This window comes from Cryptotermes secundus, unplaced genomic scaffold (assembly GCF_002891405.2).
Source record: "Cryptotermes secundus unplaced genomic scaffold, Csec_1.0 scaffold171, whole genome shotgun sequence".
NCBI classification, from domain to species: Eukaryota; Metazoa; Arthropoda; class Insecta; order Blattodea; family Kalotermitidae; genus Cryptotermes; species Cryptotermes secundus.
Genome location: NW_019726223.1, coordinates 1,903,949 through 1,916,167, shown reverse-complemented (window position 1 = coordinate 1,916,167; position 12,219 = coordinate 1,903,949). Strand labels below are relative to the sequence as shown.

At 39.1% G+C, this 12,219-nt stretch overlaps 1 protein-coding gene across 8 annotated transcripts; it reads left to right on the top strand.

Annotated features, from left to right (window-relative positions):
- Positions 1–213: 213 nt before the first annotated feature.
- Positions 214–11,526, top strand: LOC111863929 (copper chaperone for superoxide dismutase). 8 transcript variants are annotated; one of them, XM_023850754.2, is made up of 7 exons: positions 214–298; positions 1,675–1,749; positions 1,833–2,031; positions 3,340–3,538; positions 5,563–5,629; positions 8,638–8,819; positions 11,275–11,526. In XM_023850754.2, the coding sequence occupies exons 1-7, from the start codon at positions 290–292 to the stop codon at positions 11,423–11,425; spliced, it is 882 nt and encodes a 293-aa protein (XP_023706522.1). In that variant the 5' UTR covers positions 214–289; the 3' UTR covers positions 11,426–11,526. The 8 variants fall into 8 exon arrangements, with proteins under 8 accessions (XP_023706522.1, XP_023706526.1, XP_033607150.1 ...); XM_023850758.2 differs by having other exon boundaries at positions 214–344; XM_033751259.1 differs by having other exon boundaries at positions 214–344; positions 1,665–1,749.
- The last annotated feature ends 693 nt before the right edge of the window (positions 11,527–12,219 follow it).

Here is a 12,219-nt window from a genome sequence, read left to right as displayed (position 1 = left end):
GTAGCAATAGCCTGAAGCAGGTCTATAGATGGCAGCATTAACACCGGTGACTACGCGACGGATGTATAGCTAGTCAATAATGGTCAATAACGCCGATGATCCATTGGTCAACAAATCTTATTGGCTGATGTCATTAGGTCTACCAACTCTCTGATTGTCTCTGATAATCGGACCAAGTTACCAACAAGAGCAACATACAGAAATGAGGTTGATAAGCTCACATTTCACTGCACTGTACTGCGCAGCGCTCTATAGCTCTATAACGCTGAACAAGTCGCGGGAGATTATAATGTGCAATGTAACGTAGAGAAAATTGCAGTGTCATATTGCACGAATTGGGTTGGGTTAGTTACATAATTAGTTCCAGGCATGGTTGTTAGGATTTATTGAGTGGGAGTAATTAAGCACCTGATTTTAAATTGCCTGTAGTTCCGTGTTTTGTGTTGACCGGTAATGATGTGTTTGTAAACGTGTATATTTGTGTATGTAGTACATATATAGTTTTAGATATATGGAAATAAACGAATTTGAATGTTGTTATATATGTTTTTTTTGTGTGTTGGTTATTTAACGACGCTGTCAGTATCGAGACTATTATAGTGTCGGGCGATCGGATGAAAGGATGACTGGTGAATTGGCAGTTTGGAGGGACGTGATCGTGGCACAACCATGATAAACCCTGTCATTTTCGTGTGAGGAATGAGTAAAACTACAATATCCCACGCAGGATGACTGGTGTGCGGGCCGAGATTTAAACTGAGCACTCTTCAGATACAAATCTGGAGTGTTACAGCTAGACTAGAATGCACAAAACTATAATTTTGCCTGTGGTTCAGTATGGGTGTGAAACTTGGTCTCTGACATTAAGGGAGGGACATAGACTGAGGGTGTTGAGGAGAATATTTGGACCAAAGAGAGATGAAGTGATAGGAGGTTGGAGAAAACTGCATAATGAGGAGCTTCATAACTTGTACTCTTCTCCAAGTGTAATTAGAATGATCAAGTCAAGGAGGATGAGGTGGGCAGGGCATGTAGCACGAATGGGGGAGACAAGGAATGCATATAGGATATTGGTGGGAAAGCCAGAAGGAAAGAGACCTCTGGGAAGCCCAAGGCGTAAGTGGGTGGACAGTGTTAAAATGGATCTTAGACAGATAGGATGGGATGGTATTGATTGGATTGATCTGCCTCAGGATAGGGACCAGTGGAGGGCTCTTGTGAACACAGTAATGAACCTTCAGGTTCCATAAAATGCTGGGAAATTCTTGAGTAGCTGCAGAATTGGTGGCTCCTCCAGAAGGGCTCAGCTCCATGAGTAAGTAAGTACAGCTAGACTGGCCTGTTCAGTGTATATACGAATTGTGAACTATTTATGTGGATAGTATATTGATTTGATGATAAACATATTTGAATGCAATAAAATTTTAGTTGTTGCTATGTATACTATAAGATTGCTAAAAAGTTAATGATGTAATTATGTATGCAGTTTAGTTCACTGTAGTGTATTTTGTTCTTGAGAAATGTTAAGTTTAGTTGAGTATCTCTTGAATGCGATGTGTTTTACTCTGACTCTCCTGTACACTGCTTTTGTGTGATCTGTGATGTGTCTGCATGTGGTTTATATATTATTTGAGTTATAACTGAAAATATAAATTATTTTACACACTTTTGTAGGACCTCGTATTCAGCTATCCAAAGAGGTTCAGTAGTGCAGTTTACAACCAACCCTCAACAATGGTTCTTGCAAAGGTAAATTGTTGCAGTTATGGAATACGGTTTAAGAAACTATGGGTTTTGAAAATTCATAACTGTTTTCATGTGCTTCATTCCAGATTGAGTTTACTGTCCAAATGACATGCCAGAAGTGTGTAAATAAAATTAGAGAGAGTTTAAGTAATGTGAAAGGAATTGAAAGTATAGACATTTCGCTGGATAATGAAACTGTCATTGTAGAGACATCTCTGCCATCATCAGAGGTGCAAGAGAAGATAGAATCTACTGGACGACGGGCTGTACTGAAGGGATATGGAGGTGAAGTTTCTCTAAAAAGTCACATTTATATAAAATACTTGTTACATGAATATGGATGGCCAATTCAATAGCTGTTTCTGGCTTTGCAGTTTTCCTCTTTACCAGTGGTAATTTTTTCTTCTAGCATAATATCCATTTTATTTAGGTCAATGGACAAAGAGTCTCCAACCTCTTTTGTTCCCAAAATCTTTTCTTCCTAATTTGTTACCTGCTTCTCTTCTTGATGTCTCCTAGTACTTGGCTGAACCATCTTCTTGTGGGTTGTCCCATAGGTCTTTTTATATAAAGACACTGTCAGTAGCTTGGATAATTAGTGTTGAAAAGTGTTGAATAGTGAATCAGGAAAAATGTGAAAGCACATCGTTACCTATTTCAAGGTACTATGAAGATTTGGCAAAACAGTGTCATGAATGGCAGAAAGGAAATGTGAGCAAAGAAGACTGAAAGATGAGTCAGAGAAAATAGGTTTGGCATACATATGGCAGAATCAGCATGAAACACCAGCAGATTAGGTATGGTTGTTAAAGAATGATCAGCAACTTATAGGGACAAAATTTATTTTCAATGATGCGTGAAGAGATTTAATTAGATCTCACTCAAGAAACGAAACATGGGTGGGCTAAGGAACAATACACAGAATTTTATAATAGAAATGAACTGAAATGATGTTGCATGGCTTAAAGCATGAATTTAAAAACTAAGAGGAATACACAAGGAAGTTACTTTCTTTGTTCAGGAAAGGGGAAACCTAAACACATACTGCTGAGTTGTTAGGAGGCAAAAGAGTGGAGGATAGAATTTTTATGTAAAAAGTGGCCAAACATGATTGAGGAATTAGTATATAGAAAAATAATGTTTCACAAACAGAACACACATAAGGAATATGGAAAATATTTATATGGTTAAGTGCAACAAGGAAAGAAATGTGGAGGAAAATGATAAACTGGATAGAAAAGGAAATGCAGAAAAACGTGGGTGTGAAAGAGACTGTACATTGTAACCACCAGATGTTAAACATTGTACTGTCTTGCACAACCATGTTAAATGAATTCAACAAAAATTCTGCTCTTATCATTGTACTATCCTGGCAGGACTGAGGAAAGCTACAAAGCACCTTAGGTGTGACAGTATCTTGGCCAGGATTTCAAGTTGGCATCTTCTGGATACAAATTAGAAGCGTTACTACTTAGCCAAACTTGCTCAGTAGATGGTGTTATAACCCAGAATACTACAGTCAAAATGCTGTTGTAAAACAAATATCACAAGTAAGGTTTATGGAGAGAGCATTGTCTTTGTTGTCTGTTGCAGGAGGTGGTAACCTTGGTGCAGCAGTAGCTATGCTGGGTGATGCTTCAGGATGTGGCTTTGGTATCGTGAAAGGTGTTGTACGATTCTTACAGACTGATGAAAACACCTGTGTGGTGGATGGTACACTGGATGGACTTAGTCCTGGCCTTCATGGGTTGCACATACACGAGTGTGGTGACATTTCACAAGGGTGTGACAGGTATTTGCTTATTTATTATCAAGTCTATTGACTTGTAACCTTAGGAGCATGACTTATTTGCTCTTTGGTTCTACAGCCAATTAAGTACCTTGGCCCCCTTTATGACACGTGCCCATTATTCTTTCATCTGCATTGTATCATTAGGTATCTTGGCATGTATTTTTTTTTTGTGAGGTGAACTTGTTTGTCTAATGTGCAACTCACCGTCCCAATCTGGAAGATTAGGAATTATTGCATCTGGACCGTACACTTCAAACTGTCTGGCATGGTTGACCCTACCAGGAACTTACCTTCATGCTATTACAGCTATCTAGATGATCAGGGCGCTCATACCTCTCTGCCATGTTAAGCTAGTGGGGAATGGAATTTTAATGTAACATGTCTCTTGGCTACAGACATGTCAGTATTCACCAGCATGTTAGCATGTAGTTTTGTAAGTCCAGTATACAGTTTTACCTTCAGAACTCATACAGGGTCTGGCAGAATGATCTCCCGGTTTTGGAACTTAAAAAAAAAAAAGGTAACATAGATCTTGTTCAAAATTGTATTTCACTGTAAGTAAGAACAATATTTGCCATTTTGTTATGTTATTGCTGTCACTTTGTTTTAAAGATTCTGCTTATTGGCACAGCCCGACAAATGAAAATGAGCCTTCACTCTATACAGCACATCATCGTCAGCTGGAACATTTTCCAAGATGGCCTTGCAAGATGCTTGGCGGCTGAGCCAGTCATGTTCCCTAAGTTCCTCAACAGCCATCATTTTGTATGGATGGAACTTAAGGTCTATGTGCAAAATTCCTCTGACACTCTGATCAGATATCCCCAAGGCCAGAGCATGCTTAATGGATGAATGTCGTGGAGATGTGGTAATGGCCTGCCTCACTGCTACAATATTCTCTCGTGTTCGAAAGCTGTGAAGTCTACCAGATGATTTCTGTTTTCAAGCTGATCCTCTCTGAAAATTCCAACCCACAATGATATGGTTTTCCTGTGAGGAACGCTTACATGTCGACCTACTCTGAAATGCCTGCAAAATAACCGTTACATAGCAGTGATAGAGTCACCATTTTTAAAATAAGTTTCAATTATAAATGCACGATGTTCACCATTCCACACCATGATGGCAACAGAAATGGCATGGTTTCTGCTGCTCAAAGACATATCTACCACCCACCCACCCACCCACCTGCAATAGCGCCTGCGCGGCAGCAATTTTAAATGCAGGAGATCATTCTCCCAGACTCTGTAATTACTGGGCACCAGTTTCTTACAGTTAAATATCGCATCACAGAACACTTCTGCCCAGAGCACTGAACACTTAACCCCTTGAAATGTCAGGTTCATCTAAATAATATTTAAAAATTCAGTTTCCCTCTTTTCTCTTCTTGCATTATTTCTGTTTCTTACAGGTTTCCAGTCTGTTCTTTCATCTCGCAAACCTTCCTTTTCCCTTTCTTGCTAGCTTTTCCCTCTTCTGGTGGCTTACAGTACCTGGCTAAACCATTTGTTTAAATTATAATTCCAATTCCCTTCTCAATATCATTGTCTTGTCCATTCTTTTTACATGGCCAGACCATTGTACTTGTTTCCCTTCTAACTCTGTTAACAAAATTTGAACTCTAACTCCTTTAACAATTCTGTTTCTAAATCTTTCCCTTTACATTTCCTCATCAAATAAAAGGAATTCATATCCATTCTCTGGAGTTTACTTTTTTTTCTTGGAGTAAAGGTCAACATTAGGCACTGGATGTTAGTATTGGTTTAAAATGTACTTCACAGATTATTGTTCATTGATCTCTCCATTTATGAGTGCTGGCAACGGGTGGTCAAGCTAGACATCAGTGAAATTAGTCTTAAATGGCTTATGTATAAGTTTTTAAGCAAATTATCTGCCCCCCCCCATAATAAAAAAAAACCTTTTGGCACCCATGTCTCTGTTGTATGATTTTCTTTTTATTATTTTATAATCTTCTTGCTACTCATGTATTCTCAGATTATACTTCTTGTGCTCTTTCTTTTCAGTGTGGGAGGGCACTTCAATCCTCGAAACACTCGACACGGCAGCCCTGACGATGAAGAGAGTGAACGTGTAGGTCTTTGTTTTTAATAAAATATGTTCTGTGATATTATGCAGAGGAACCCTACTGGAGCAGATCTCAAAATAGTGCATATTTATCTTGTGGCCCAAAAATTATGCCTCAGGTGTGGCAGTTTTATAAGTATAACTGACATGAAATTGAATGGCATTTGGCCATACATATTATTGGCTTGGAGGGAGGTTGGGTCAGTTACCATCACAAGAGGGGGCACACGGTAGCGTAGTGGTTAAGGCACTATGCTACAAGTCGGAAGGTCGCAGGTTCAGATCCCGATGAGGTCATTGGATTTTTTTTCAATTGACCTAATCCTTCCGGCCGCACTATGGGGATTCACTCAGCCTCTAACAGAAATGAGTACCAGGAATTAAATAAATAATTTTCCTGGGGAGTAAAGCGCGGCCGGTGCATAAGGCTGACAACCTTACCGCCATATTTGAGCCGATTGTCTAGATAATGTGGGACCCTCAACGTTGGATTTTAGTTCCTCATGGTGGTGAGTATAAAGAGTACTGCTTTCTCTTGGGCTGTCAGTAAACTTCTATGAGATTACATGGTATTAAAAACCCTGTCTCCTGGAATATAATTCTGTCTGGCCTGTTGAAAGTCAACTGATGTTTCAGAGGAACATGTTGCTTCCATCTCAATGGTCGAAGAATAAACCAAGCAAGATACACACGAAAGCAGATAGCAAGCAGATCTCTGGCTCTGCAGAGTAGGATGTGCTTGCTACCTGCTTTCGTGTGTATCTTGCTTGGCTTATTCTAGAACCCTGGAGATGAAGGTGGCATGTTCCTCTGAAATGTTGTTTGATTTTTAACAGATAATACAGTGTTGCAACCCGGAAGGTAGAATTCTTCATAACCACCACTGAGAACCCCAGGTCCTACATACATGACATCACATCCCAAAAGACTGTCTTTGACTACCCTTTTTGTATTTCTGGTGATTTATGGGAAAGCATTAAGCAGATGGGATGGTTGCCCATTATCTCTTATGACTGTGTGTGACTCACAAATGCCATTCTGTTTCATGTCTGTTATACTGTCAGGTGATGCTCTACTATCATACTGCATAATTTCATAATATTGCCTCCCCCAGATGGCACTGCTTCATCTCAATTTCACATACTATGGTAATACCCCAGAAGAATAAATGTTTTTGTATTTTCAGTACTGTTAGGTTAATGTATTTGGACTTCAGAACAGTAATTTAGTCTTCTGGTTTTCCATGGGCCACTTAAACCTTTCACTCCCAACATCTCTGCTAACTAACCTGTCTGTAAGAGAAATATTTTGTCAAGCACTGGCCATGTTCTTTTTTGTGAATTATTTTAGAGCACTGTAGGTATATAAGACTATACAGCTTGAATAGTACAGCGATTTATGAATAATGACAATGATTTGGAAGGAAGCATTCATCACCTGATTAAGGTATTTGCCTGGAGGTACTAAGGAAAGCCAGGAAAACCTCAGTCAGGATAGCTAGTATGCTAACCAAGATTTGAATTGAGCACCTCCCAGATATAGGACTAGGGCGTTACCACTGGACCAGCCTGTTTGGTGTGTTACCTTCACTACTAAGTAACTGACGTTCTTTTGTTGATTTTGTTATTTTGGAAATGTGCTCAGCAAAGCACATAGATGGATCTGGACATACTGTGAGTGAAATACGTTAATAAATGTGAGCTTCTCAAAAAAGGCAACCCATTTTAGTCCATTGCTTATGGTTTAGGAGTTAACCACCATTTGTTTGTAACAAATACAGCTATTTCAGTTTCACTGTTTACTGGATGATGCAATACTGTAAGCAAGCTGCCAGCGTATGACATAACACACTGATAAGATGTCTGCTGATAATAGTCGTGCTGCATGTATGAGAGAATACAGGATAAGGAAGCAGTTAGAAGGAGATAATTGTAATAATGTACCCAAACGAACAAAGTAAAATGCCGAATGACAGCATGAATATAAAGCAACATATGAAACCTTATCTGCTGATTTGTAACACTCGGTAGATTACTGTAACATTAGTGCACAAAATAAAGTCTTCATTGTCTGCTTGCTACTTGTTGCTCGGTAATGAATCTTACCTGGGTAATACTTCACAGATGAATATTCAACTGAACTGCCTTCTAAATTGTATTACGAATGATTGAATGAATTAATTAATTGAATTCACAAATGAACTCTCTTTTATAAGTTCAGGTGGACCAAATAGAAGCAATTGGTCTCCTGTATCTGTTGTAGTGGAAATGTCTGCTGACCCAAGATTCCTCATATCCACTGAAACCTTTGCTGAATCTTTGTTGACACGAGAATGAGTTTTAGTGAGCCGTTGCCTAGCAAACGGATTTCTGCTTGTCTGTTGCTATTCTGGCTTTCAGGCGGTGCTTATCGAAACATTGCCTAGAAAATGACAGTTGGAACATTTGATGCAGACACCCATGTACAAATGCTACAACGTTTTCCAACATTTTAAAATGTGGCTATCGTGCTTGAAGATACTTACGAATTAGATGAAATCAACCAACGTTTTCAACATTAATCCTGGGAACCAAGGTTCCCATTTTTTTTTTTCCTGCAAGTTACTAACTACTAACTTTGTATTTCACTTAATTTCTTATGTTTTGAGAGTCACAAAAGTCGTTATAGTTGTGTCAACTGTAAGTGTCTTAATGTACCAACCAATAATCATCGTTTATCACTGATTCTGTGTATACTGTTATTTGCACTTTAAATTTGCTTCATCTGTAGTCATCTGTGTTGTGACACTGTACGGTCTTATAGGTGGATACTGACTTTTTTGAGAAAATCATTCTCTCTGGTTGTGTTGTTAGGGTGAAGCTCAGTGTTATTGCTCCCCTTATGAGCTGGTACTTGTGCCTGGTCTAGGCAGGATGTTAGTGTTGCTGAGCAGGATTCAGTGACCCAGGTCACAACCCAGAAGATTACAAACTGAACAAATATTGCCATTAAAACATCAAAACTTACATTTGCAGCATGCTGGAGATCTTGGTAACATCACTGCTGGGCCAGATGGTCGAGCAACATTTCGTCTAATGGACAAAGTTATCAAACTATGGGATATAATTGGTCGTTCAGTGGTAGTGACAGATGGACCTGACGATCTTGGACGAGGAAATCACCCACAGTCTTTACAGGATGGTAATGCTGGTCAGAGGTTGGTACCATTTACAAAATACTGTAACGTGTCGGGAATCCAGAAGAGTCACTTCTATGGAAACACTAGAATAGACCGTTGCATAGGAAACAACAATCACTCTAGTGTAGTTCTAACAGGAGTCTCCATGGTTATAACAGAGGGTTCATTGCATAGCAGTGACCGAGGTTATAAAATGGGGTTGATTGCATTCGCACAGTTAGTTGGAATATAGTAGTCACCAAAGAAGCAAGTCTTGGAATACCCGCCGCAGAGGAGAGTTGAAATATTACAGCGAAGCAGTGGATAGTAATTGTACTCGTGATTGCATAAGTGAAGTGTCCGATAAAGGCTCTACTGAATTTGAGACCTACGTGGATTTATTTCTTGCGTGACACACACAAAACACTTAACAATACTTTTGGAGCATCAGTTGTCCAAAATGTTTCTCATTAATGATATTCTATACATTTCAGTGATGTGAAGTGCTGTAGAAATGATGTGAACCTTTTCCTTTCTGATTGATTGATTCTTGTTTATTTAACAGTGTTTTTTAACTACATTGGTTATGTTATATCATCTGGCTGAAGGATGGTTGCAGATGATTGATTGTAATGTCCCAGAATTTGCCTGGGGAGAGTACAGAAATCCCATGAAAAATGTATTAGGAATAGCTGTTGAACCAGGGGTTTTCAGAATGTGAGTGGAACTGGTAACCTACATGTAGTCATGCTCCCAGGAAAGGATTTGAAAGGAAGTGATTGTGGTCCATTTTAAGGTGCATTGATGTACAGTAATCTTTCTGTAGCATTCCAGACTCTGGTCTTAAGAATGCAAAGGCTGTGAAAATTTATACAAATGAATGTAGCACTTTTATACAGTGTTCTTATAACAGTGTGAATGCTGTTTTTGTTTGTGTATGGTTTATTTCACAACACTATCAGTAGTTTTGACTATATTGTGTCAAATGGTAGGATGATTTTTGAATGATAAATTGAAGATTCTGTGGAAGACAGTGGCAGTGACATAATTTGAGGCGCTGAGCTGTTTGAAATCAGAGAATATGTGCTACCATTCAGTTCAGAATCTTTTGTCTTCTCATCTGCTACCTAAAAGCCTGAAATGAAAATATACAGAAGTTAAATTTTGCATGTGGTTTTGTAGGGCTGTGGATCTTGGTGTACCTTGTTAAAGGGGGAAGATAGACTAAGGGTCGTTGAAAACAGGGTGCTGATTGGAATATTTTCACCTCAGAGAGTTGAAGTATCAGAAGGCTGGAGAAAATTCTGTAATGAGGAGTTTTATAATTTATTGTCATTAAATATTGTAAGAGTCAGGATAGCTCAATCAGTATAATGACATGCTATATAGGCTGGATAGCTGGGTTGCCAGTTCCAGCAGGGGAAAGATTTTTCTCTTCTCCACATGATCCAGACTGGTTCTGGGGCCCACCCAGCATTCTATCCAAAGGGTACCTGGGGTGATTTCTCTGGAGGTAAAGTGACCGGGGCATGAAGCTGACCACTCACCTTTATTTAGTCTCAAGGTCAAGAGTGGAGCTATACTCCCTTTCCCCAATATGTCTTCATGGCATGGTGCTTAATGAATTAAGCACAGGGACAACTTTACCTTTTTTACTATTAAATATTATTAGAATGATTAAATCAGAATGAAATGGGCAGAGCATGTAGCATGAATTGCAGAGGAGTTCGTACAGAGTAGGGAAACCTGAAAGAAAGAGACCATTATGAAGACATAGCCATAGTTTGGAGGATAATATTAAAATGAATATTATAGAAACAGGGTGGGCTTGATTGATCTGGCTGATGATAGAGGCCTGTGGTGGGCTTTTGGGAACACAATGAGAACCATCAGGTTCCATAAAGGCCGCGCTATAGTTCAAGTGGTTAGCTGCTGGCTTCCCACCGCGGCGGCCCGGGTTCAATCCCGAGTCTGGTCAAGTGGGATTTGTGGTGGACAAAGTGGCGCTGGGGCGGGTTTTCTCCGAGTAGTTCAGTTCCCCTGCCAATCTTCATTCCGCCAAATTCTCCATTATCATAATCACCCGGGATAGGTACAATAAGCCAATCAGTGGCCACCATGCCGAGTGGACCCAACTGAACTCCACCCCCCACTAAGTGAATCAGATTCCATAAAGTGCCAAGAATTTCTTGAGTAGTTGCTATTAGCTTCTCAAGAAGGGCTGAGCTCCATGGTAGTAGCTAGTTAGCTTAGTTATCAGAGCTTTTGCCTGGAGGGGGTGAGGAGAAGCACAGATATCTTCATTATAGTCTGTCTCTGGGCTGAGGTCTCCTGGATATGAAGCAGGAGTGCTGCCCACTCGACCATACTGTTTGGTGGAATGTGGTTGGAATTGCTGATTTTGTACAATATAAAAAGGTGGACCCTCCCTGCATTATGTCGGTCCTATCTTTATGTTTCAGTATAACATGTATGTGTGTTTATAATGTTACAGGGTGGCATGTGGGATCATTGCTCGCTCTGCTGGCATGTTTGAGAACTCAAAGAGGATCTGTGCATGTGATGGTGTGACTCTGTGGGATGAAAGAGAGAAACCTCTAGCTGGACCCAGTCGGCAAACCAACATTCCAGCAAATAACCTATGAAACATGTGGTCTGACAAAGTTTATGAATTTTTGCTGTATTGACTTCTGTTGTAAATAATACACTGATTTTACGATATTATATGTGATATGGTAGCAAAGTATAATTTTGTAAATATCATAAAATCCTCTCTCATGATCCACTGTATTTTGATGCCTATAATTTAGTCACCAAACAAATGTATTTTTGGTTGCTGCTGTCACCATTACTGTGCTTTTTTCTGTCATAAAAAGAATACTATACCCTAAAGGTACTTGTACATTAAATTATGTGATATTTTTATATACAGCCAACATTCTGTCATTCTTGGCTCTAATGGGAAGAATTATGATCATATAATATAACTTCTGCTGTATATATGTCATTTTCTTTTAATCTTTGGTTCTGCAGTCCTCTAAGAACCTTGTCCTCCTTTAAGACAGATGTCAGATCTCTCTTATTTTCCTACACCTCATAACTTTTTAGTTCATATAAATAATTGCCTACATCTTTCTACAAGTTCAGCGTAGGCCTTTTTATTTTCATCTACGTTCTGCCAAGAAAATTGACTCCAAAGTCAAAATTTGACTGGAAATATTTGCCATATTTATTTTTTGCAACTTTGCATATCCAAACACATTGCAAAACTAAGCACACTACAGATAATGCTGCATAAGAGTCAGAAATGATTTCTCCTTGTTATTTTGTTAAAAGTTCGTCATATCGAAATATGTTTCAATCAGAAGTCTTTGAGCTTAAAGAGCACTCTATTTTATGTTAATGTACCAATTTTTTATATGCTAAGACTTCTGAAGCT